A 26,676-nucleotide genomic window follows, 5' to 3' on the forward strand; every position below is an offset into this window, starting at 1 on the left:
CTAGACACTAGTTGACACCGCACGTTGATATTGCGACTGGCGGCCATCTTGGTGACGTAATCGAACTGTCAGTGTCAGTACCGTGCGCAAATTAAATTTTAATAATAAAAAATGGATACAGAAATTTTAGAGACGATCTTTTTTTATTGGGATTGATATTTGATTAGAAGACCAAAATCTTTACTCCAGATTTACTATTTAACAAAATATGGACCACGCCATGCGTTGCAAATTTTCGACCAGACTATTTTGCGGTGCTGATAGCGCTTCTTCTAGTAGTAAATGTTTTTAATCTGTCGCAATAATTGAAGTTAAAATTGTGAAGTAAATTATTATAAAATTGCAAGCTGATCGGGTTAACATTGTTAATTTTAAATTATCTCTATTTGAGAGAACAATATATAAATTATATTATATTTGCTGTTGAAATTTTTTTTTTATATAGCTTGTATTTGCGTCATTATTGTAAAATACCTTTATAGTCAAAGAATTTAAAATGCACATAAATAATACAGACTTTATTGACTTTTGAAAACGCCTTAAACTTATAAATAAATAATCATACATACATCACATACTCTACACAATCAAAAATTAGAGATGCAATTTTTTCCTATATAATATACAATCTAAGTCTGTTATAATGCAGAAACAGGAATACACATGTTGGTACTTAAAGTACCACTATTGTGCCACACTAATATTCAATGATAAAACAATGTAAGGGAGTTTAGACCGGTCTGCGGAAGTTCTTGCCAGCATACTTGGCTGCTGCACCAAGTTCCTCCTCGATACGGAGAATTTGGTTATACTTGGCCAACCGCTCGGATCTGCATGGAGCACCTGTCTTGATCTGGCCAGTAGAAAGACCCACAACAAGATCAGCAATAAAAGTGTCCTCAGTCTCTCCAGACCTGTAAATTTTTATTATATTTAGTTTTTCCTTTAAAAAAAGGAAATCAATTCCAAAAAAGAAACTAGCAGGTAACTTCTCACCTATGAGAAACCATTGTGCCCCATCCATTAGTCTTGGCCAGCAAGTGAGCATCAATGGATTCAGTGACACTACCAATTTGATTGACCTTCAGGAGAAGACAGTTACAGGCTTTCTTTTCTACAGCAGTTGCAATGCGTTTTGGGTTCGTTACCTACAAATACATTGTTAAATATAATCATTTTCATTTTAAATGGGATTCAAAGCTTTCAAAAAGATCTTACTGTAAGATCGTCTCCAACAATCTGGATTGATGTTCGGGCAGTGAAGTTACTCCATGCCGACCAGTCATCTTGGTCAAAGGGGTCTTCAATAGAGACCATGGGGAAGTCCTTGATGAAGTCAAGGTAGACATCGGCTAATTTTTCTGATGAGAGGTAGTCAGTAGGGTTTGACTTGGGATTCTTGAAATCAAGATCATATGTTGCATTCTTGAAAAATTCTGATGCTGCTACATCCATACCAATTTCAATCTGGAAACAGTAAATAGGTAAAACAAAAATAAAACAGATTTTTTGGGTTTGAGACCAATGCCAATTTTTCAAATGCACAACTTCAGGATTTAGCGTTGTTAACTCAAGCCATAAGCCAACACCATTCAATTATGTATAATGTGAACTCCATTTTCAACCCATCATTGTTTCTCAATGTTTTGTTAAGGAAAAAAATATAATTTATAATGTAATGTAATTGTAGTGTTTTATGAAAAATATACCTTTCCAGTGTAGCCCGCCTGCTGAATAGCATCTTGAATAAGGTACAAAGCGTCCTTGTTGTTCTGAATGTTAGGGGCAAAACCACCCTCATCACCCACAGCAGTTGAGTCTAAGCCAAATTTTTCTTTGATGATTTTCTTCAGATGGTGGTAGATTTCTGAGCCCATACGCATAGCCTCACTAAATGATGATGCACCTGCAAAATTTGATAATAAGTAAAGTAAATCATGAAAAAATATTGAAGAAATACAGATAAGTTGTTTATTATTTACAACTGATAAGGATATATGATGTCAGTATGTATTTATATTGTTTGGGATATACAACTGATAAACATATATGATGTCAGCTTTTCAGTATTTTAATTATGAGATAAAATACAAACCAGTGGGCAAAATCATGAACTCCTGCATGGCAAGTTTGTTTCCAGCATGTGATCCGCCATTAATGACATTAAAGGCAGGGACTGGAAGAACAATGTCTTTGTTTCCAGCCAAATCAGCTAAGTGCTTGTAAAGAGGAACACCCTTTTTAGCAGCACCAGCCTTAGCTACAGCCAGAGACACACCCAAGATGGCATTTGCACCAAATTTTGACTTATTCTCAGTGCCATCAAGCTTGATCATGAACTGATCAATCTATAAAAAAATTTATAAATATTAACCTTTACTACCACTGTTTAATTACTTTAAATCTCAAAAACTAATGAATATTCTGTCTTTATCACTCTTAGGTCATTTTAAGTAATATTGTCTTATGAGTTTATATAAGACAATATTACTTAAAATGACCTAAGAAATAGTTTGTTTTTAACATAAGTATATTTAGATAATTGCATTAGTATATTTAGTTACCTCCTTTTGCTGGGTTTCATTAAAGCTTTGTTTAAGCAATTCAGGTGCAATTATGTCATTGATGTTCTTAATTGCAGTCAGAACCCCTTTCCCATGGTATTCACCCTTCACATTGTCTCTTAATTCAAGGGCTTCATGGACACCCGTCGATGCACCTGACGGTACAGCCGCTCGGAAAAGCCCCAGCTCAGTCACCTTTCGAATTTAACTTATATTTAGTAAGCTGTTGTATATTAAAACAAACTTCAATTTAGACAAGGTCAAATTCTATACATACTAGGTCAACCTCCACTGTGGGGTTGCCGCGAGAGTCGAAGATCTGACGAGCTTTAATCGAAGTGATTGGCATCTTGGAAGTGTAAATTCGGAGACCTGCTAAAAAAATTGCTTCGATTGTTAGGTAATACAGATTTCTTATTTTAGAATTAATTAATACTTTATAATTATAAATTCTATGAGACCGATATTAAATTTCACCTAAGAGAACTTACCTAATAAAATCAGTTGCTTCTAATTAATTTGACTTCTTTAACCTTTGCCGAAGATGTGCAATACCCACTGAAATTCGCCGGCTACTGTCCTTTGACCTTCACAAGGTGAAGTTAGAGACGTTCATCTGTACCATCGAAAAAAGTACAGATACTAGTACAACTACAATAGTCTATGTATAAAATGTATACTGAAACGTTAAGCAATGTATCCCATATAAAATATGTAGCGTGATTGAAATACATCCACCTTATTTGTAGGTAAAAGTGCACCAAATTTCAATCGCAACATTCAGTAATTTTTATCGGTTTTTAATTACCTGTAAATAAAAGTATATTTTGACGTATGATATTTTAACGACCGATGGAGTCAAGTGTCAAGCAGTGTCACTGTCAAGAATGATTTCTTTTGATTTAGGAATTAGGTCACGTTTAGTTTGTAAATTTTGAAAATATAAATAATTAGTCTTCGAATATAAGTGTAAAGTGTGTTTTCTAAAATAATGGATGTCAAAGACGGCGATAAAGAGGAAAAGAAACCAATTGTTGTTAAAGATGCTACAGATTTACAACGACTTCGCCTTGAAAAACTAATGAAAAACCCAGTATGTATAATTGTTTGTCTTTTCTTATGCTAGGGTCGCAGTCCAATTCTTTTTTTATAATTTTAGGAGAAGCCAGTTTTGATACCAGAGAGACGTAAAGATAAGTCACTTGCTCCACCACCTGACTTTGTTCGTAATGTAATGGGTTCTAGTGCCGGCGCGGGTTCGGGAGAATTTCATGTATATAGGCACCTTAGACGAAAGGAGTATGCACGTCAAAAATTCATACAAGAAAAAAGTGAAAAGGTATACTACTACTAAATACTAACGTGATATAAACGAACACTAATAATTTTTAAGTAATTAAAATAATAAGTTTTTATTGTAGACCCCATTTTTGTTTTAGGAAAAGCTTGATGATGCATATCACAATAGAATAGAGGAAAATAAACGTAAAGCAGAAGAAAGAACTGCCAAAAAGAGAGCTAAAAGGTTAAAAAGGAAACAAAAAACTAAAATAAAAGCTACTCAACCAAAAACAAATATTGCTGACAACAAATCTTCCCAATCTAATAGTGATAGTAATAATTCTGAAGAAGAACTTGGACTTGACTCAAAACAAAAGACTGATAATACTACAGAACCTAATATTAATAATGTGAAAAGTGATTGTGAAAGTGGCAATGATCATTCTTTGTAAACTTTTATTAATAATAATATTTTTTACAATTACCATTAAACTCTATAAATATAAGTGGTAAAAATTACCAAAATTATATTGTTTCACTTGTATTCTTTTACTTATTAAAAAATGGAAAAATATATAGGCCTACCAATAATATCAAAACTTTTATTTGGTTTTATCCTTGTATGGACAACAAGGCAAAGTAACAAAGAAAAGAAAGTTAAGTGTGTTTGACATTAAGGGCCGAAACACATAAGCGCGTTGCGGCGCCGCGCCGCTGAAATCGGCAGTGCGCTATAGCGGTGCGGCGCCGCAACGCACGACGTAAATTCCAGCGTTATGACGTCATACTTGTTGACCATTTTTACTGGACGAAACGTCAGCTACTTCCTATGTTTCACAAGATGAGGAGTTTGATTTTTCTTAAATTGATCATTACATTTTTTAAGGCCTATTAAAGTATTCTTAAAGTAAGAAAATTGTATAATGCAAAAAGCTTAATTTGATTCTGTCTTGTTTCATTTGAACCTGGCTTTGTACCACTAGGTACCCCCAAACCATGAACACTAGTGATGCAAAATTTTTATCGACACCCCGCTAGTACCACAGGTGTATAAAGCCAGGGGTACAAATAAAACTAAACATTTGATTCCGAGTGCCATAAACATCAATAAAAAAAAATAAGAAACCTATTTGTTTTACCTTAAAGTTAAGCCCAGCATTTCCAAAGCAGTAACTGGTTTTCTTCCTTTATTTTTTTTCTTCTGTATATATTTTGATAACTCGCTTAATAGCTCTTCAAATGATGATATACTCATTCTAAAGTAGGCAACAAATTTTTTTTCGTCTATCTTTAATGCTTCGTATTTTTTAGAAAAGAACTCGCCATTTGGATTCATACCCTTACTTAATGGATGTATCCAGTATCTTCTTTGCCGTATTTTTAAGATAGAATAATGTCTTCTTAATAACAAATAAGCAATAAGTTTATCATCGCAGAGAGACGTCTATCCACACTCAAAAATCACGAGAAAATGGTTGCCCTACCATAATGCCCTGTTTCGCGACGCCGCAACGCGGCAACGCAACTGCCGATTTTGGCGTTGCGGCGCCGCAAAAATAAGCAGTTTGCGTTATGTGTTTCGGCCCTAAATCCAGTGACATAGAGTTTTTACTATTTTAATATCCATTTGTAAACATAATCAACAACTGCCTGAATTTCTTTCCTGATACCACAAATATGTAGAACTTATTTAAATATTTTTTCAAAAATATACAAAATTGATACAAACAACTAAATTACTTCATAATACACTGAATGTGTAACTAACTAATGTAGGCCACATTGGGAAGAACTGACAGGTGAAAGAATAAAATCAAATAGAATCATTAATATTTTAATTATTTTTAATTAGAAAGGACATTTAATTAATTATAATTAGAAACTAAATGTGCATTACTGAACTGAAGCCATTATGCTATCCTCATTTTTCTTCAAGATTACAAAACCTTCCATAACTGGTGATAGTGGTATATACTCATCAGTTGCGAGCTCTGCTCTCTCCCCAAAGGATAAAAGAACAGGTGTAGTATGAGTGTGTGATCCTGCTATTGTTTTGGGTGTACCAGCTTTTCCAATAACATCAACAGCCTGTAATCAAGTTTAAATATTAAGCTAAGTTAATTAATTTACTGACTTTTGATAGGTTAAGTAAATTAAATTAATTCAAATTACCTGTCCAACACGAACACTGACATTCAAGGGCTGAAGATTCTCATCCAGAGTAACTAACCACCTGGGCTGCATTGCAGTAGCCAAAACAAAGAGCAAGTAATGTGACTTGCCAAGGATAACTAAAATAAATAATATAATTCAATGTAGTATGAATAAATTTACCAAATTGTTAGTAATCAAATGAACTAACAAAAATCCTGGTCAGATTTGTAAAAAAATAAGACTGAAAAGGCATATTTATTATCCTAATTTTATATTTGAAAAAGTTATGGGAAACGAGAAGTATCGATATACTTATCGAGATGATCCTTTATAACTAACCTAGAGAATAGTCCAATTTTTATTAAAAACTCTTCAGTTGTTTTTGAGTTACAGGTACTCACACGCATTCCTTATGTATAAAAAATCTTACTATTTTTGCAGTCGAGAAGCGCTGTTAGCACAACAAGTAGACCAGCAAGTGCTGGCTGGTTGACTAGACGGCGATCCGCATGTGCTGGACTCAATGTCACTGTACCTTTGCCTGCGTGGCACAGACCTTGAGCAAGTCGCACCATGAATAAATGCACGGGCGACTTGCTGTGGTATAAAGCCAGGGCACGGAGCATTGTTGCCAGTCTGCAAAAGACACATAAATACAATGTTTCTTTCCATATAACACCAGAAATAAGCAGTCCGTTTAGCATCAATATAAACAAAACTATTTTGATAGTTCCCAAGACACATTCTTTATTAACTTCTAAATCTAGCCTATTTTATAGGTCAAAACGGAAATGTCTATGTATCCTGTTTAAAAAACCCACTTTTGACTGCATATAAATTAAACAGAAATTAAATATGTCTATACACACCTGGCATTGTTGGTACCAGCTCCAACAAGCCCCATTGCGAATATCGCGTTATAGGCGACGTCATTGTCAGAGTCGTGTGAGTACTTGTTAAGTACATCGATCACCGCCAACTGTGGGTTTGACACAGAGCACAAGGCAATAGCGAGTGGCACTGCGCGTCGAACTGCTGGTTCTCCGTAACGACCCTGTTTTTAGAAAATGATTTTAAAATTAAAGTTTATACAACTATTATAAAGTACACTTTTATCGTATAAAAGACTGTTTAATTATGAAACGTACCAGTTTTATTAAAATTTAATCAAATTTAAACAGATTCCACTTCATAATAGTATTTTAAGGTTCAATGAACAAAGTCATGAAAAGGTTTCAAAAAGTTTAAAAATAATCGGATTAATTCCTTTTTGTACTCAAATCAGATAGTTTAGAATCACAAGTTGCACTTGTGTCTCTTATGATATTTTAGAAATTTTTTGATAATATGTCAAAATATTTGCGGCATATAAATATAGTCCCTTATCTGTTTACCGTCATATATCGTATTTACATATTTATTAACGGATTTAAAAAAGTTGTCCCTGTAGTTGCAGTAACAAAAACTGTCAAATATTGTATTCTACCACATAATAGTACTTTAATACTGATATTTAAAGCAATTCGTGCAAAATTATTCCCTAACCATTCCAAAATATCAAAAATGCACAACGTTAATATTCAAGTTCTCACTTCTGCCGGCACTCCCAGAGTGCAAACCCGTGGTGTTTTTTTTATTTGACCATTTTAGGAGACTGCAGTTTTTCGACCATAATGTAACTTGTGTAAAAATAAAATCACAAACATAATGTATAATAGGTACCTACTACCTATAGTATACAACTTACCAGCTGTCCAAATATCCTAGTGCACATTTCAGCGCCAGTTTCTTCCGCGAAAGCGATAACTGCCACTCCCAGGGTAGCAACCGCCTGAACTGACGACAACTCCTTGTTTGCTTCACGCTCCTTCTCTTTCTCTTTGCTCTTACTGTCTTTTGACTTGCCTGGAAAATATGGTATATAAGTAACCTAGAGTTAATTGTGGTATATATAGATGGAATATATGGATAAAAATACAATTACTCTATTTGCATTACGCTGCAAATAGAGTAATTGTATTTTTATCCATATCCATCCAACCAAGCTTATATCTCTTTTTATCACAGCGTAAACACAATTTGACAGAAAGGTCCAAGTTTTAATTAATAATAATAATAAATAATCTATATTTCTTCTCTGAGATATACATACAAGGTTATTATGATTAAACTAACATAACATTTGAAAGTGTATGTGAGAGACTGGTCTCTGTAACAGGAGACCTGAGTGACAGATAGCCAGCCTCTCCACCACCGAACCGAAACACGTACAATCAAGTCATTATCATAAGATACAATAGAAAAAAATAAGAAAGTGCTAAAAGAAAACATTGCAATCGGAGTCGTAAAAATAAATTTGGTGTGTGTGCGCGCGAGTTAAGAGTACCAACCCTATTAGTATATGCTTTGCTAGCACTAAGCCGAATGTAGGTCGTGCGTCAGCAACGACCAATACTTAGTAAGTAAATTTGAATGTATAAATTCACGAAGACATAGATATTAAGTTGATTATTGTTTAGTTCTTAATTAAGTGCTGTCACTCTGTTGATTTAAATAAATTATTTTTAAACCAAAAGTCCGTTGCCGTTCCTTTACTGGCGCAGCCGGTAGGATCTCCATAGTTGCCTGGAAGAAGTTATACCACGTTTTTTTTCGTGATCTAGTACCAACTGGGTAACGTACGTTTTAACGGAGATCGCCGAACAAATAAATAAGTTAAGGACAGCACGGCATCGGTGGAAGAGCAGCCAAGAACTAGCAGTATCCCGGAGGAGCATGGTCAAGATTACAGGACTGTGAGTAAAACTTTTCACTTCCCGTGACTTTCCTTGTTTTCCTCTTGTATTAGTTATACGTTTATTTCGGATTGGAAAACGCCGGAAAAATATTTTTATTAAACAATCAAAATATTGTTAATAGAAGTTAGGTTTAAACACTTATTTTATAGGTAATTTTTTTTTTATATTCAAAATGGAAAATATCGTAAGAGTACCTGTGGAAATGGTAAAAATTATTCCTGTTTTTGATGGTGATTCTAGATTATTACCATTATTTATTAAGAAATGCGAATACATTTTACAGACATTTCAAGGTGGCAATTTACAAAATGAATATCTGTTTCACGTAATTACTAGTCGATTATCCGGGGAAGCCGCAAGTTTAGTTGGGGAACGGGAACAAATAGACACTTGGGATAACCTTAAGTTATTATTAAGCCAACATTTTGGCGATCCAAGGTCAGAAGATTGTCTGGCTATGGAATTAGATTCCCTAAAAAAGGATAGGAACGAAAGTCATTTAGATTTCTGTCATCGTGTCCAACATTTAAGGAGTATATTATTCTCCAAAATTAATGAAACCATTAACAACCCCGAAATAAGACAGGCCAAACAAGCAATATATAATAATTCGGCATTAAACGTTTTCTTATTTAATTTACCAGCGTATCTTGTAAGATTAGTGAGATTACGTAATGTTACCACCCTGGAAGATGCTTTAAAAACCGTGTTGGAAGAACAAAATTTTCAAACGGTTTACGACAGTAAGAACCCAAGGTCCAATCAAAATTTTAGACCTAATTATAATAATTTTAATTCGTTCCAAAATAGGAATTTTTATCCGAGACAAGTTAATAATTGTAACTCTCCAAGCCATAACGTCCAAATGAACTCGAATGCATCCAATTATCAAAATAATTCAAATAATAATTCTTTACAATTCAGAAGTGATAGGACATTAAATAATCGAAATAATTATAACACGGTATTTAGGTCACCAGTAAAACAGTCGTCGACACAGCAGCGTAGGCATTTTACGAACAATGGATTACAATACCAAGAATCGCCTATGCCATCGACCTCCAATACTGATATTACGATGAGAACAGTTAGTTCAAGACGCACTGATACCGAAAATATTCAACCATCTTGTTCATATAACTATGAATCGAACTCGGATGGTTCGAACCATGATCAGATAAGAAATTTTTTTATGATAGCCACAACAATACCGAATAAGAATAATGAATCGTCTAGAATAAGAATTAATGCTCTTGACGATGACCTCGACTCGACTTTGGTTAATATTGACGATAATGATGAAAGACCTCAACAAGTAATACAAGAACTTAATGACGAGTTTGTGATAGTTAGGAACAAAAACCCTAGGTCTCAGCCCGATATGTCATTGTCTGATTTGAATGAAAATCGAATGGATATCTCTGACACAGAATGTGAGAAACCGATAGAACTGGTAGAAATATCAGACGACGGTGCTACCGCTAATTCAGTGTCAAATAGGAAACGACTAAAAGTTCTTTACGAATATGTCGCGGACAAGTTAAAAGAGAATAAGATTAAAGTTAGAGACAAGAGAAGTGGTGAAGAAATATCTAATATTAAAGAAGGTCATACTATTTTCATGAAAACTACTAGAACAAGAAAAGCTAAAGAAATGCCGCGTTATGAGAAAGCAAAAGTAGTGGGAAAATCGAATCATAACATTGTACCGGTAGAGTTGAATAAAAGAAAAACCAGAGTAGCTGCTAAAAATATAAAACGTCCTCCCCAGGTCATGGCTAGTACTCCTGATACTAGAGAGCCAAGTCCACAGCCTGGAACTTCGAAAGATGGACCAGAATCCAGGAATCATCCCAATGAAATTTGGAGTAGCAGTAATGAAGAATAGTTATTGGACAGTTTTTAAAACAGTAGACATTAAAACTTTAGGTATACAAATAAATAATAATATAGAACTATATAATAAATTAAATGAATTAATAACGGTTAATCACTTAGATAGGGAATTAGTTGTAATAAGAGTTCAAATAGATACATTAATTAAAACAGTAGAAAATAAGTTTCACCAGTTACTTCCATATAGTATGAGGAAACGTGCTATTTTTAGTCCTTTAGGTTCTTTAGTAAAAGTTATAACTGGAAATTTAGATGAGGAAGATGCTGTAAAATTTAATGAGGAAATTAGTAGGATAAGTAATAGAGAACACTTGACGGAAATTAAAGTATCTTCTATGCACAAAGCATTTGCTACTTTAGTCAATATCTCCGAGATAATGAATCATAATATAGAAAATTTACATTTTAAAACAAATGAGTTTGATAAAGTTGTCGAAAAAGAAATTAAAATTAGTAATGTCATTCGTACTATGAATAGTTTATATCAGATTCTAAATAACTTTCGTTACATTTATGAGAGTATACAAGAAATTGAAACTGCTATTGCATTTAGTAAACTGCACACCTTACACCAATCTATTATTAATTCTACAGAGTTATTAGGTGTTTTTAAAGTGATAGAAAAACATGCACAAACAATTTATCCAGTAACAAAAAACAACTTACTTAAATTAGAACGTAATATTATATTAAAGTCTTATATTGATAAGAGTAAATTAGTATTTGTATTAGAAATTCCTTTGATAGAATCAGAAACGTATAACTATTACAAGGTTATTCCTATTCCTATAACAAAATCCTCTAAAACTTACACAATTATTCCTAAATATCCTTACCTTTTGGTGAATGGTTTGAAATACAGAAATGTGTTGAGCCCTTGCGAGAGTATAGAAGACAACAAATACTTATGTTCAGAGGAAAATATGGCAACAGACAATGAGGAAACATGTATCGAGGAATTAATGTTAATAAAGAATAATTACAGCCTATGTCATCAACATCAAATACGAATTGAGAAGCTAAAAATCCAGAAGATAATGAACAATAGTTGGTTGATATTCACAGCAGATAAAATAATTTTGTCAGAACACTGCAGAAACGACGTCCGTCGATTCAGTTTACTGGGGACTTACATCGTGACGCCAAGTCAAGGGTGCAACATGCAAATTGGCAGAACGATTTTCGGTCAATCAAGCAATGTATCGGATGTGAATATACAGATGCCATTGGTGGTGATTCCCGAACTTCAGGAAGATTTAGCAACGGCAGATAAAAAGTTAGATTTGACAAACGTGGACTTCAGTGACGTAAAAGAAATGTTAAATAATGTGAGAAATAGCAATAGTGAAATAGTAGTGGAAAGTGTGGTGACACATAACATAAGTGTATGGACATTAGTTCTTTATTTTATAGTAGTAATAATAGTAATTGTTATAATATTAAAGTTTAAATTGTATTCTATTTGCAATAAAAGAAATTCTCCGAAGTCACCTTTAGCCCCTTCGGATAATTTCTCTCTTAGGGAGGGAGGAGTTAAGAGTACCAACCCTATTAGTATATGCTTTGCTAGCACTAAGCCGAATGTAGGTCGTGCGTCAGCAACGACCAATACTTAGTAAGTAAATTTGAATGTATAAATTCACGAAGACATAGATATTAAGTTGATTATTGTTTAGTTCTTAATTAAGTGCTGTCACTCTGTTGATTTAAATAAATTATTTTTAAACCAAAAGTCCGTTGCCGTTCCTTTACTGGCGCAGCCGGTAGGATCTCCATAGTTGCCTGGAAGAAGTTATACCACGTTTTTTTTCGTGATCTAGTACCAACTGGGTAACGTACGTTTTAACGGAGATCGCCGAACAAATAAATAAGTTAAGGACAGCACGGCATCGGTGGAAGAGCAGCCAAGAACTAGCAGTATCCCGGAGGAGCATGGTCAAGATTACAGGACTGTGAGTAAAACTTTTCACTTCCCGTGACTTTCCTTGTTTTCCTCTTGTATTAGTTATACGTTTATTTCGGATTGGAAAACGCCGGAAAAATATTTTTATTAAACAATCAAAATATTGTTAATAGAAGTTAGGTTTAAACACTTATTTTATAGGTAATTTTTTTTTTATATTCAAAATGGAAAATATCGTAAGAGTACCTGTGGAAATGGTAAAAATTATTCCTGTTTTTGATGGTGATTCTAGATTATTACCATTATTTATTAAGAAATGCGAATACATTTTACAGACATTTCAAGGTGGCAATTTACAAAATGAATATCTGTTTCACGTAATTACTAGTCGATTATCCGGGGAAGCCGCAAGTTTAGTTGGGGAACGGGAACAAATAGACACTTGGGATAACCTTAAGTTATTATTAAGCCAACATTTTGGCGATCCAAGGTCAGAAGATTGTCTGGCTATGGAATTAGATTCCCTAAAAAAGGATAGGAACGAAAGTCATTTAGATTTCTGTCATCGTGTCCAACATTTAAGGAGTATATTATTCTCCAAAATTAATGAAACCATTAACAACCCCGAAATAAGACAGGCCAAACAAGCAATATATAATAATTCGGCATTAAACGTTTTCTTATTTAATTTACCAGCGTATCTTGTAAGATTAGTGAGATTACGTAATGTTACCACCCTGGAAGATGCTTTAAAAACCGTGTTGGAAGAACAAAATTTTCAAACGGTTTACGACAGTAAGAACCCAAGGTCCAATCAAAATTTTAGACCTAATTATAATAATTTTAATTCGTTCCAAAATAGGAATTTTTATCCGAGACAAGTTAATAATTGTAACTCTCCAAGCCATAACGTCCAAATGAACTCGAATGCATCCAATTATCAAAATAATTCAAATAATAATTCTTTACAATTCAGAAGTGATAGGACATTAAATAATCGAAATAATTATAACACGGTATTTAGGTCACCAGTAAAACAGTCGTCGACACAGCAGCGTAGGCATTTTACGAACAATGGATTACAATACCAAGAATCGCCTATGCCATCGACCTCCAATACTGATATTACGATGAGAACAGTTAGTTCAAGACGCACTGATACCGAAAATATTCAACCATCTTGTTCATATAACTATGAATCGAACTCGGATGGTTCGAACCATGATCAGATAAGAAATTTTTTTATGATAGCCACAACAATACCGAATAAGAATAATGAATCGTCTAGAATAAGAATTAATGCTCTTGACGATGACCTCGACTCGACTTTGGTTAATATTGACGATAATGATGAAAGACCTCAACAAGTAATACAAGAACTTAATGACGAGTTTGTGATAGTTAGGAACAAAAACCCTAGGTCTCAGCCCGATATGTCATTGTCTGATTTGAATGAAAATCGAATGGATATCTCTGACACAGAATGTGAGAAACCGATAGAACTGGTAGAAATATCAGACGACGGTGCTACCGCTAATTCAGTGTCAAATAGGAAACGACTAAAAGTTCTTTACGAATATGTCGCGGACAAGTTAAAAGAGAATAAGATTAAAGTTAGAGACAAGAGAAGTGGTGAAGAAATATCTAATATTAAAGAAGGTCATACTATTTTCATGAAAACTACTAGAACAAGAAAAGCTAAAGAAATGCCGCGTTATGAGAAAGCAAAAGTAGTGGGAAAATCGAATCATAACATTGTACCGGTAGAGTTGAATAAAAGAAAAACCAGAGTAGCTGCTAAAAATATAAAACGTCCTCCCCAGGTCATGGCTAGTACTCCTGATACTAGAGAGCCAAGTCCACAGCCTGGAACTTCGAAAGATGGACCAGAATCCAGGAATCATCCCAATGAAATTTGGAGTAGCAGTAATGAAGAATAGTTATTGGACAGTTTTTAAAACAGTAGACATTAAAACTTTAGGTATACAAATAAATAATAATATAGAACTATATAATAAATTAAATGAATTAATAACGGTTAATCACTTAGATAGGGAATTAGTTGTAATAAGAGTTCAAATAGATACATTAATTAAAACAGTAGAAAATAAGTTTCACCAGTTACTTCCATATAGTATGAGGAAACGTGCTATTTTTAGTCCTTTAGGTTCTTTAGTAAAAGTTATAACTGGAAATTTAGATGAGGAAGATGCTGTAAAATTTAATGAGGAAATTAGTAGGATAAGTAATAGAGAACACTTGACGGAAATTAAAGTATCTTCTATGCACAAAGCATTTGCTACTTTAGTCAATATCTCCGAGATAATGAATCATAATATAGAAAATTTACATTTTAAAACAAATGAGTTTGATAAAGTTGTCGAAAAAGAAATTAAAATTAGTAATGTCATTCGTACTATGAATAGTTTATATCAGATTCTAAATAACTTTCGTTACATTTATGAGAGTATACAAGAAATTGAAACTGCTATTGCATTTAGTAAACTGCACACCTTACACCAATCTATTATTAATTCTACAGAGTTATTAGGTGTTTTTAAAGTGATAGAAAAACATGCACAAACAATTTATCCAGTAACAAAAAACAACTTACTTAAATTAGAACGTAATATTATATTAAAGTCTTATATTGATAAGAGTAAATTAGTATTTGTATTAGAAATTCCTTTGATAGAATCAGAAACGTATAACTATTACAAGGTTATTCCTATTCCTATAACAAAATCCTCTAAAACTTACACAATTATTCCTAAATATCCTTACCTTTTGGTGAATGGTTTGAAATACAGAAATGTGTTGAGCCCTTGCGAGAGTATAGAAGACAACAAATACTTATGTTCAGAGGAAAATATGGCAACAGACAATGAGGAAACATGTATCGAGGAATTAATGTTAATAAAGAATAATTACAGCCTATGTCATCAACATCAAATACGAATTGAGAAGCTAAAAATCCAGAAGATAATGAACAATAGTTGGTTGATATTCACAGCAGATAAAATAATTTTGTCAGAACACTGCAGAAACGACGTCCGTCGATTCAGTTTACTGGGGACTTACATCGTGACGCCAAGTCAAGGGTGCAACATGCAAATTGGCAGAACGATTTTCGGTCAATCAAGCAATGTATCGGATGTGAATATACAGATGCCATTGGTGGTGATTCCCGAACTTCAGGAAGATTTAGCAACGGCAGATAAAAAGTTAGATTTGACAAACGTGGACTTCAGTGACGTAAAAGAAATGTTAAATAATGTGAGAAATAGCAATAGTGAAATAGTAGTGGAAAGTGTGGTGACACATAACATAAGTGTATGGACATTAGTTCTTTATTTTATAGTAGTAATAATAGTAATTGTTATAATATTAAAGTTTAAATTGTATTCTATTTGCAATAAAAGAAATTCTCCGAAGTCACCTTTAGCCCCTTCGGATAATTTCTCTCTTAGGGAGGGAGGAGTTAAGAGTACCAACCCTATTAGTATATGCTTTGCTAGCACTAAGCCGAATGTAGGTCGTGCGTCAGCAACGACCAATACTTAGTAAGTAAATTTGAATGTATAAATTCACGAAGACATAGATATTAAGTTGATTATTGTTTAGTTCTTAATTAAGTGCTGTCACTCTGTTGATTTAAATAAATTATTTTTAAACCAAAAGTCCGTTGCCGTTCCTTTACTCGCGCGCGTGTGTGTCTCTGTGTGCGTGCGTGTGTGTATGGGCGAGTGGGTGTGTTACAGAGTAACAGTTATTAAATCTTCTGTTTCATAATAACTCAACGTCTTCATTAATCTTGGCCTGTTTCTCTTTATTTTTATGATAAATTTATAGACGCCAATTTATTTTATTATAACTTCAAGCGCTTTAAGCAGTCACTAATAAGGTAATTAATATAATTTCTCGTTTAAATTTGGACAGATATTTATTTGTACCAAAACCAAGTACAAAGTTATACTTACTCTTGTTCTTATCATCCTTGGAGCTACTTGCAGAAGCGCTACCACTGCTAGTGCTTTCTTTGTTCTCTTTTTTATCTTGCTTCTTAAAGGCTGTATCTTCAGTGGATGCTTGTTCATTCTGTGACATGAGCAACTTTAATATCACATTCAAACGATGTATAATAAGTTTAATTAGTATACCGATCAAATCTATGTAGCGACGCAAAAGAGACATTTCTTGTCGTTATATAGAACGAAACATTGTACGAACAAGGGAAACCAACTTAAGTGAAGTAAGAAATAAAAATAAAATAAAAACATTAAAATTAATTAATTATTATACAATTTAAGAAACTACGCTTGACTTCGTCATATACACGTTTTTAACAATTATTTTAAAAAATCAGCTATTTTGCATTATTTACATTTATGGTAATCTTTTTATCCTAATCTCTAATTTTTTTCCTAGTATTGGTCATTGAGTATTCAATTGTATTGTATAACTAAGAAAGGAATCGTTACATACATCAGTCTCGTAATGTTTGGAGCAGATGTGCAGCATCTGTTGTACGACGAGCACGTCACCGGTGCCTGCGTACGCGCACATTGACAGTGTTGTCTGACATAACGACTGCTGTGGTTCTGGTAGGACCTCTAACGCCGCCATTGTGGCTTCTGTACGCTCTTTGCAACCTGTAAACGAGAAATATTGGATACTTATACCCTTATACGTGAAACTATACTTAGGTTATTGACAGGCAATATTGACGGTTTTCTATTATGATCAGTATTCTCTCTACACTGTCAACAGAACCAGCTAGACCACTCTATGGGTCATGGGGCCAGAAATATCTGTTTCACTGTTTTTTTTTTGAGCTAAGTAGATAATTCATCGTCTTCCAATCCGTTTTATTTTCGCTATACCAAGCCCATCATTATTATAACTTGTTATAAATATTTTTTTTTTTTTTTTAAAGACAATTCACACCAATTGACCTAGTCCCATGCTAAGCTGGTGAAGCTTGTGTTATGGGTACTAGGCAACGGATATACATACATATTATAGATAGATAGACATATAAATACATATTTAAACACCCAAGACCTAAGAACAACACCAAATGCTCATCACATCGATGTTCGCCTCAGCCGGGGATCGAACCCGGGACCCATGGATTCGCAGTCAGGGGTACTAACCACTAGACCAATGAGTCGTCAAAAATATAAGAATCTATACAACATACTTTTCTTCATACATTTTTATTTAGTGAAATGTATTAATAAATTATTTTATTAAACTAGGCTTCTTACCCAAAAAGCATAGGCCGAGACCTAAATGCAGGAAGCGCGCATAGGTCGACGAGTGAAGATCTTTATTGTCATCAATTAGACGTTGAATGATTGCACAGGTTACCTATAAAACACGAAATAGTATTTATATAATATTTGAATAATTTAGACAACACTTTACATCTCAAAATCAATGATGTATATGGTGTTACCAGGTTGACACATTTTTAAACTAAATACTGTTAACAAATTGGAATGGAAGGTACGAAAGAAAACATACAATACGTCTTAACTTATTTTTGAGTGACGTCAGATTATTAAATAAAATGCCTTATAAAATACGCCTTAACACAAACCCACAATATCTTTCTTAACATTCGCGGGAATACGAATAATACTTTAACCTTCCTACTCCCAGAACCAACTCACACTTTGTTTTGCTTTGCTTTATATCATATTTTTTATCAGTGAAACTTTTTGTGGATACAGCAAATGTGTTTATTTTCTAACTTTTTTTAAAAGTTCATTTATTTATTTTGTTTCCCAAATAAATAAATCAATAAACGACTTTTTATTTAAAAAAAATTAAAATAAATAACCCAAGAGATTTAAGGAGAAATAAGGAATATACTTACATCGCCATTACACGACCCAACAGCGATGAGACCACAAGAAACCGCTGCCAGTGCACAGATCTCAGGCGGCGCCGCGGAATCGCTTAGAACTGGCAATAAATGAGACAAGACGTCCTCGCGCTGAGTTCCAGCGTACGCTATGCCCAGACCTATTGGAAATATTTATTATTTAATCTGTTTCCTGAATTAAATCGCGTTTCAGAATCACATGTTTAAAAGCTAACTAGACAGCATATTTTACAATTATTTTCTTAGAATTGTGCTATTGTTACCTACTGCATTGACTAGATGCTTCATTTTATAATGTAGTTGTTTTATTTAAAATAGAAGGTATCAAAGATACCTGCCACAATTTAAAATCTAAATAAATAAAGGTGTCTGCCCACTATCCCGTAGCATACCATGACCGTGCTAGGAACGTATCCAGCACGGACAGCAATCCGGTACGCTCTATTTCGCCCACTGAAGCGGGCCGACAGCGTTCTGAACCCGTTTACAACCCGTATTTAATCTGTATGATGCCCGTATGTGACACGGCAGAAATCTTTTCAAATATCAGTGTTGCGTAGACGCGTTAATGTGGTGAAATATTGAAATAGTTACTTATGGCTATAAGGAAACTAACGATTGAACAACTGGCAATGATTGCTATCATTTTGGATGAAGAGGAAGAGGAATGCCTAAAAAACACTCGACGCTACTGGATTCACAATTCTATAAAAAAACGCAAAACGGAAGGAGAATATTGGACATTATTCAGGCATTTAGTTGATGATGAAGAAAAGTTTTTTCAGTACTTCCGGTAAATAAAACGGGCTTGTAACGGTCATACTCCCCGCTCAGTCACCGTTTAGCCGCCTGCGCGCAGCGGTCTGGCAACGTCGCGTGCCATGCACGTAGCGTGTCCGCACCGGCAAAATATTCCCTCCGACGAATAGTTGACGGCCCGTGCATGGCAAGCTACGGTGTCGGCCGGTGACGGAACGGTCTAGTGGGCAGTCTCATACTTCTCAATACAAAGAATAGTTTTTTGTCTGAAACGGTCCTAGTAGTCATGGTATGCTACGGGATAGTGGGCAGACACCTTAAACGTTAAAGCATTTACCAAATCAATTAACATCATTATTTCTTTGATAGTAGTTTAAAAAACTTCAATAAACATTCTCGACATATTAAATAGCATTTCATTTAAAAAATAGTAGGATATTCCTCGTTTGTCGACTAGATTACACTAGAGGTAAACACAAAGTTTATCTTTGAAACCTGATTTTTTGAAGAATGATGAACTGTGTTATGTTTACCTAGATAGTGTAAACCATTTGGTTACTCACCTAAAACACTGCCGATTCTTAAGTTAGCACTAGAGTGGAGGACATAGTCCGACAACAGAGCTAGTGCTGGATCACACTCATTCCTGACTCCGCAATTTACTAAACCAAGAGCGAGAAGAGCTCCGGCTTTAATGTGTTCATCAGCTGTGTATAGGTATTTGTCAATTGGAGTTAGACCTCCATCTACATCCCATAAATGGATCATGCCTAGAGATGCTGCGGCTGATAACATTCCTATTCAAAAACAAAAAAATATTATTGTCAATTATATTAAATAGATACTTAAAAGAAATCAAAGATGAATTGAATATATAATTTAAAAAATTAAATTAATACACAATAAAGTTTTATAACAACTTTATTTATAGCTCCGATGACCCCTGTATTTAAATTTTTTTTCTACTATCAACTAATTTTATTTCGTTATTGATCTTACCATGGTCTTTGTTCTTGTACATCCACTTATTACCATCTTCAGTTGTGACCAACTTATCTCTGCCAAACCCAGCATTAACAAATGCATTTACAAATGTTGCGGATAAGTTCTGACGAGCTGAGTCAACAGGGTGATCAGCTAGTAGTGATGGTCTGAGAGCAGATCCAGCTGATTCCAACCAGGTTTTGTACACCTCTTCTGGTGTTTTTGGTTCCATGATATCAAGCTGAAATAAATATAGATTACATTAAAAACTGCAACATACTAATAAAATTATACTTTTAATGTTTTGTTTTCTGTGATCATGCTTTCTTTTTATTGTATAGAAAAAATATTTACTAGGTACCAGTTGATAAAACTCTTCTTGCCTTTGGGTTTACAATTATTTCAATGCCAAGTGTGCTATACAAAATTATTAATATTAATTAATTATTGTATTGCTGTTATGTTTGAGTTAATTACTCACCGATAAAACCAACACTTAAATATTTTTAAGTACTTGACTACTATTTACTAAGTTTAATACAATTTTTTAAATTAATTTTTATTTATCAAAATATTAAATTTATTTTATAAAGTACTCAAAATTTTGTTACATGTCATTAAAATAGTTGTAAATAAATCAATTTCACAGTCTATATTTTAATTATATCCATATTACCTCTCTTCCCAAACTCAGAAAGTGATCATTGATGTGGGCATTGAGTAGGATTGTTCTTAAATCTTCATCATCCAAATCTAAAGGTACATACTGTCGAGCAAGCATGTAGCATAATTGTTTTTTGACCAACCTAAAACATTAAATTAGAATAGTTTGGAGTAGGTCATGCACAGGTTATGTTCAAAATACCTTTATCATATAAAATATGGTGTTAAATTGTAGAAATATGTATTGTAAATAATGATATCAATGTTAAAATTACTTACATGTCATTACAGGAATTAAAAACTTCCTCACATTTAGCCTTATCATGCAATTGCATAGCAACCAATAAGGCTCTTGGGTACTCTCCAAACTTTAAATATGTTTCCAGCACTCCTTGGAGTATTTGAGTCGACTCAGGTTCAACCACATAACTTGCACATCTACAAAAAATTTAATAAGTATAATATATGGATCACCAAAACCTACCAATGGCCATGATATATTAGTGCACCTGTTTCATTGATAATTTTTCTTAGTAGAAGTAGGTTTTCAGCCTAATGTGCGTAATGTGTGTGGGCCTTTCCCACAATGTTTTTAAATCATGTTAAAGACATATATGTGTGGAATAAAAATTATACATATTATCCAATAGCATCAATTAATGACTTAATAAAGAATAACTTTTGACAGGACTTTTGAATTTTTTAATAAAAATATTTATTTATCACAATAATACTTAATATTCCAACATGTTTATACTGTGTACCAGTTGTGTTCATTGCTTCAAGTTGTATATGCACCATAAGAAAATTTTACACATAACTATTATGATATGATGATATCTAAAACAGCTTACCCAATCAAATATAAGCAAACTCGAGGATAGTTGCTTTGATCCATGTGTTGTGTGAGAAGATCTAAACGATCAATTTCCATGAGTAAATCACAGGCCTGAATTTCAGCTGAGTGTTTCATATCAAAAGCAATTACATCTCGGACCAGAGGTAACAAACTGTCCATATTTTCTACATTCCATTCCTCAGATATTTCCCCTTCAAGTTGCCTATTGAAACAACATGTAATTAATGTATATGTAATTTTTTTGTAACATTTCTGTTTTGTATGGCTCATATTACTTACCTAACATATTCATGCCCCCATTCGCCAACATTAGCCATTGTTCCTAGTAAACAATACTTAAGACATTCCCTCTTCTCTGCAACATCCTACAAAATTTTATTGGGGTTAGAATTTTTAATATGTTATCCAAAAACCTAACAATGAATGATAACTTACAAGAGTTCCACTGACACCCATTGCTAATACTGATACCACATCAGCACAAAATTTTTTAGTTTTAGGATCCTGTATCTTTTCATAGATTTCTTTTAATGCTGGATAGTGTTCTCTCAAAAACTTTAGGGGTTTAGGTACAGAAGTCATTGAAGTAGTTGATGTACGTATTAGATTAGTTAACATTTGTAATGCAGGAAAGTATAAGTCAACTTCATTTCCCTAGAATCAGAAATAGTTATTAGATTAATTAAAGGTTTTGGAACCTTAATCATGATTATATTTCCAGAAATATTTTAACATACCACAAGTTTTTCCACAAGCATATTGAGTTCCTCTTGGAGGCGTTTGTCTTCTTCCGACTATAACAAATACAAAACAAGAACAGAATTACAGAGAACTTAAAAATATTGAGTGAAATTAAAAATTTTGAAATATTTACTTACCAAATCATCATTAGGAGCAGCTACTAGTTCAGTCTTTTCCTTTTTTGCTTCTTCTTGTTTATTCTTAGCAGTCATTTTTATTTTAGTATTAAAACCACTGGTATGTTAAGGATAAATTAAAGTAATCAAGTTGAATAGCAAAAATTCATACAAAGCACAAATCGTGAGTCTTACAATTTTGACAAGTCACCGCCGGACCAAAGAGTATATAATAAATAATAATATAGTCTGGTACAGACAAACAATATTCCGCACATAGCACAGATGATAATTATAAGTCTACCAGAATCTGATGGCAAATTTTTTTTTTTAAAATTAGCGATTTTCATATGGCAATAAAAGAAAAATTTCATGTGTCAACTGAAATTTCGAGGAATTGTTTTTGGTTTGGCTTCAAATTTCCTTTAAAAAGTGATGAAAATGTCGAAGAAACCTCTTCGATCGCAAGCAAGACATATTGTTTTCAATGTTTATCAAAGAATACTTGATCAACAAGATGCAGAACATACACAATCATCGATATTGAGCCATGTGCAAGCGTTGACTGGTTAGTAGGAATGACACGTCTTGATACTTTGGTTTATGGGATTTTTCGTGTGTATTATATTATGTACTTATACTAAACTTTGGTTTATTTCAGGGGTTTCTTATACTACAAATAAACTTGGATAGTTTTGATTTAGAATTGATCAGAAACAAGATAAATGAGTTTTACACTGTTTCTTTCTCTCAAATAGGGATCGATGAATAGCGAAAATCTTGTGAACATGTAATAAAAATTGAAAATCAGCTCATAGAACAAGATCGGTTAATTGAGATGCAGGAGGAAAGGTTTATTATAAATACTACGTTGAAGACTTTTTTTATGGATGTGCAGTATTTGGAACCATTTTCAAGTTTTTAATTAATTAATAAACTCATGAACAGAGTAATTGGAGTTTTCATCAAAATTTCAAACCCCACATTCGCCACATTTTCAAAAATTATCATTGGATAAATTTTTATATATTTTCCATGTATCACACACAGAATCAGCCGCTATAAGGAAAAAAAAGTATCAAAACGTTTTACTCCAATTTCCCCAGTATTGCTAGCGCCAATTTCTTTTTTCCCTTTATGCCATCAGATCCTGGTAGACCTATAGTTTATTGATTACAAATGTAATGTAATGTAAATTTCACTTGTACAAAATATGTAATGTAAAAAACAGAATTAAATATATCGGTTTATTATAGTTTTAATTGTTCATTATTGAATAGCAGGTGTGTCAGAGAAAACTGTAACAAGATTTACAAAAGAAGGTACAACAGCGGCGAGTACTTCGAAAAAAAATGTTACCATTGAAGAATCGCCCGCATCCGAAAAAGTATCAATATGAAAAAGAATATATCTACAGCTAGTGATACTGACCCAGAATCTGATTGTTTCCATCCACTCTTCAGACAGTAATGTTCCTATGGCCGCTGATCACAATTATTCAATAAAAGTCTGAATAAAAAATTGTAATGCTTTTCTTTACCCTATTTTCTCATCTTTTCCCTGTAAGTAGGTGAAACACCGCTTATATAAGTAAATCAAAATATACTTTTTACATAACATAAATATTGTTTCATCGAAGTATGCAGAAAATAGTATTAATTGATAAATTACTTATGCTAAAAGTAAAATAGGTAAATCTTTTACTTCAAACACAAATATTTCAATCGACGTATATCGAGTGTTTTAAGGAATCTTGTTTTTATAAACAAGACTGAATTAATTATACCCTAAAAACCGGCAACTTTCAAATGAGGGCAACACTAGGTTCGACTCTAGCGACGCCGTCACCGGGTCAGATAAGTTTGTAGGCCTATACATTCATGTAACGATAATAACGTAAAGAGAAGCTACAGCAAACAAAAAATATGTCTCAATTTTGAAATCTTACGCGTGTTAAGCTATTATTACAATTTGTCTAACGTATATGAAACTTACTAGAGGTAGATAGAGCTCTAATCATACTTTTATGTTTAGTGCTCTATGATTTTGACCCATATTTGTTTATCTGTGCAGCGACAGTGCAAGAGCCAACAGTCAACACCTACAATGAACAATCAGAGGACCGAGTACCCGCTACAATTACAATGACTGCGAATTTTGGAAGCGCCATACTCTGAAATGCGTTAACAACTTATTCTTACCGCTAAGAATATATAAAATTTCTTGACCTTTGACACTGGGGCCGTCGGACCGGTGAGTCCGGGGGTAGACTGGTCGTGGATCATTCTTTAATACGTCGGTGCAGTCCGTTCCTTCCTCTATAAATATTTATTTCTCTTCGACGAGTCAAGATTTATAGAAGTAAATCAGGATAATCATAATACGAAAATCGAATCGTTATATCCGTCTGTTTCATGTTATGGAATGCGATGGCATAATTAAAGTTAACGAGCCTTACTAAATGTTAGGGACATGATAACGGTTTTAACTAGCGTTGCCAGATGTCCCGGATTTAAGGCTTATTTTCCCGCTAAATGTCCCGGCGGGACTGTATGTCCCGTACTATTCGTACCGTGCTCCGTTTTTTATTATTAAATCTTTAAATAATGTGTAACTGCTGACGCAAACGAATTACTAAATAACGTGTTGTTCATATATGATTTTTCAGAAAATAAAACTAATACTCTCCAAGGTACTCTCTTTTTATCTGAAATAAACTACAACAATTTCCAAGAAGCTGCGGAACAATTTAAGACAGACGAAATAAATATGGATTACTAGTATCAAGAATTCTAAATAATCAGAAAGAACCTCAATATTGTTAATAGGTACAACTTCTGATTCCAAGAGTATGAGAGCGATTGAATCTTGGAAGAAAGTCATCAAAGGGTTTTCCCGTACCGAAATCTCTAGCATTTTCCGAATTTTATCCTTTGTTTTTAGTATACCTAGCTCAAACTGTTCCTAATAAGTTGACTCACACACATTCCCCATAAGTGGACTGATGTGAGAAATAAATGTATCCCTTATTTAATAAAAAGCGAGTTGATAGTGGTTTTTGAAGTTATACTTCTTTAGGCGCGTTATGAAAAATTTCACTCTCATCGTGACACAAAATTAACAGAATGAAGTTAGTGGCGCATGTTGGCGCCTCTTTTCACTGTGTTTTCATTATACAAGTGCGAATTTTATATGTGCGTCTGAATTATAATCAGAAGTGATTTAAATTGAATATTTAAATCAATACTAATTAATATTAGAAAATAATAATATAAATAAATATCCATCTATTTAATTTTTCAAATGTAAACTGAACTTCATTGACTATAATGACTCCTTTTCCAGTCTTTGATTATTTAATTGTAATTAATTATTTGCATGCAATCAAAAACTATTTTTAATAATGCCAACGAAGGTATAACTTCTTACGCACGTACATAAGACCACGCACCCTTTTTTTAAATTACGATTATAATTATATTGATTTTTATAAATATGTTAAACCAATAAAAATTCTTTGCTCTTCGGAAAAAATAAAAAAAAAATTTGTGACTATAATTTTATTTTTTAATTGTCCCGGGTAAAAAACTATATTCCCGTATTTTTTTGCCTATTTAAGCAATTGCCCCTTATAGGCTGAAAAAAAATTGGCAGCCCTAGTTTTAACCCAACAAATATCTCGCTTGTTGTATAAATACCATTATTTTAATAAGGACTATATCATGTTCACAAAAAATACATTAATTGAGCTTGTATATGTACATTAGTTTATTAATGCATGATATTCATGTTGTAGGTAATAGCTACAATGATTTAAAGGTTTAAATAATATTAGAATATAAGTTTTAAAAAATACCAATGCTTCGATAGTTATGCGCATTCTTACAATTATTTTAATTTAGACTCATTAGAAAGTCGGCGAAGTCAGCAAGACCTGCTTTTTTTACATGCTATTCTTAATGGGCGTATCGATAGCCCCTATTTGCTGTCGTTAATTTCTTTTAAAATTCCTTCTCAATATGCGACAAGACACTCAAAATTGTTCCATGTGCCTCATACGAACTC

The 26,676-nt window shown here is 33.3% G+C and overlaps 3 protein-coding genes and 1 long non-coding RNA gene across 5 annotated transcripts; 2 read left to right on the plus strand and 2 right to left on the minus strand.

Moving 5' to 3' along the window:
- Nucleotides 1–505: 505 nt before the first annotated feature.
- On the minus strand, nt 506–3,194 carry LOC125048542 (enolase). 2 transcript variants are annotated; one of them, XM_047647254.1, is made up of 8 exons: nt 3,056–3,194; nt 2,842–2,939; nt 2,565–2,759; nt 2,096–2,348; nt 1,710–1,906; nt 1,219–1,467; nt 997–1,148; nt 506–914 (listed from the first exon to the last, which is right to left on the minus strand). In XM_047647254.1, exons 2-8 carry the CDS (start codon nt 2,911–2,913, stop codon nt 731–733), a joined length of 1,302 nt encoding a protein of 433 aa, XP_047503210.1. In that variant the 5' UTR covers nt 2,914–2,939; nt 3,056–3,194; the 3' UTR covers nt 506–730. The 2 variants fall into 2 exon arrangements, with proteins under 2 accessions (XP_047503210.1, XP_047503211.1); XM_047647255.1 differs by having other exon boundaries at nt 2,842–2,936; nt 3,056–3,186.
- Nucleotides 3,195–3,448: 254 nt separating this feature from the next.
- Nucleotides 3,449–4,370, plus strand: LOC125048545 (PRKR-interacting protein 1 homolog). The gene is made up of 3 exons (XM_047647258.1): nt 3,449–3,657; nt 3,724–3,903; nt 4,004–4,370. The coding sequence occupies exons 1-3, from the start codon at nt 3,556–3,558 to the stop codon at nt 4,295–4,297; spliced, it is 576 nt and encodes a 191-aa protein (XP_047503214.1). The 5' UTR covers nt 3,449–3,555; the 3' UTR covers nt 4,298–4,370.
- A 1,293-nt stretch (nt 4,371–5,663) lies between these two features.
- On the minus strand, nt 5,664–22,826 carry LOC125048538 (26S proteasome non-ATPase regulatory subunit 2). The gene is made up of 18 exons (XM_047647247.1): nt 22,633–22,826; nt 22,492–22,548; nt 22,190–22,408; nt 22,034–22,119; nt 21,750–21,956; nt 21,175–21,333; nt 20,909–21,038; nt 20,248–20,473; nt 19,812–20,045; nt 18,481–18,629; nt 17,867–17,969; nt 17,082–17,248; nt 16,577–16,694; nt 7,747–7,904; nt 6,869–7,053; nt 6,430–6,635; nt 6,018–6,136; nt 5,664–5,933 (listed from the first exon to the last, which is right to left on the minus strand). The coding sequence occupies exons 1-18, from the start codon at nt 22,705–22,707 to the stop codon at nt 5,739–5,741; spliced, it is 2,793 nt and encodes a 930-aa protein (XP_047503203.1). The 5' UTR covers nt 22,708–22,826; the 3' UTR covers nt 5,664–5,738.
- Nucleotides 22,827–24,478: 1,652 nt separating this feature from the next.
- LOC125049242 lies at nt 24,479–25,737 on the plus strand. The gene is made up of 3 exons (XR_007116971.1): nt 24,479–24,611; nt 24,685–24,864; nt 25,280–25,737. It is a non-coding gene; the product is annotated as an uncharacterized LOC125049242 (long non-coding RNA).
- The last annotated feature ends 939 nt before the right edge of the window (nt 25,738–26,676 follow it).

The sequence above is a fragment of the Pieris napi genome, chromosome 4 (genome assembly GCF_905475465.1).
Source record: "Pieris napi chromosome 4, ilPieNapi1.2, whole genome shotgun sequence".
In the NCBI taxonomy this organism is placed as follows: Eukaryota; Metazoa; Arthropoda; class Insecta; order Lepidoptera; family Pieridae; genus Pieris; species Pieris napi.

What these genes read in the sequence shown, in the direction of transcription:
- LOC125048545 (XM_047647258.1), top strand. Translation starts at nt 3,556, where the DNA reads ATGGATGTCAAAGACGGCGATAAAGAGGAAAAGAAACCAATTGTTGTT. An exon ending in AAAAACTAATGAAAAACCCA is followed by an intron (nt 3,658 to 3,723) that starts GTATGTATAATT and finishes TTATAATTTTAG; the next exon opens with GAGAAGCCAGTTTTGATACC. An exon ending in TACAAGAAAAAAGTGAAAAG is followed by an intron (nt 3,904 to 4,003) that starts GTATACTACTAC and finishes TTTTTGTTTTAG; the next exon opens with GAAAAGCTTGATGATGCATA.
- LOC125048542 (XM_047647254.1), bottom strand. Translation starts at nt 2,913, where the DNA reads ATGCCAATCACTTCGATTAAAGCTCGTCAGATCTTCGACTCTCGCGGC. An exon ending in GTTCATGATTTTGCCCACTG is followed by an intron (nt 1,907 to 2,095) that starts GTTTGTATTTTA and finishes CAAATTTTGCAG; the next exon opens with GTGCATCATCATTTAGTGAG. An exon ending in AGGCGGGCTACACTGGAAAG is followed by an intron (nt 1,468 to 1,709) that starts GTATATTTTTCA and finishes TACTGTTTCCAG; the next exon opens with ATTGAAATTGGTATGGATGT.
- LOC125048538 (XM_047647247.1), bottom strand. Translation starts at nt 22,707, where the DNA reads ATGACTGCTAAGAATAAACAAGAAGAAGCAAAAAAGGAAAAGACTGAA. An exon ending in GTACAAGAACAAAGACCATG is followed by an intron (nt 20,046 to 20,247) that starts GTAAGATCAATA and finishes GTTTTTGAATAG; the next exon opens with GAATGTTATCAGCCGCAGCA. An exon ending in CAAGGATGATAAGAACAAGA is followed by an intron (nt 7,905 to 16,576) that starts GTAAGTATAACT and finishes CATATTTTCCAG; the next exon opens with GCAAGTCAAAAGACAGTAAG.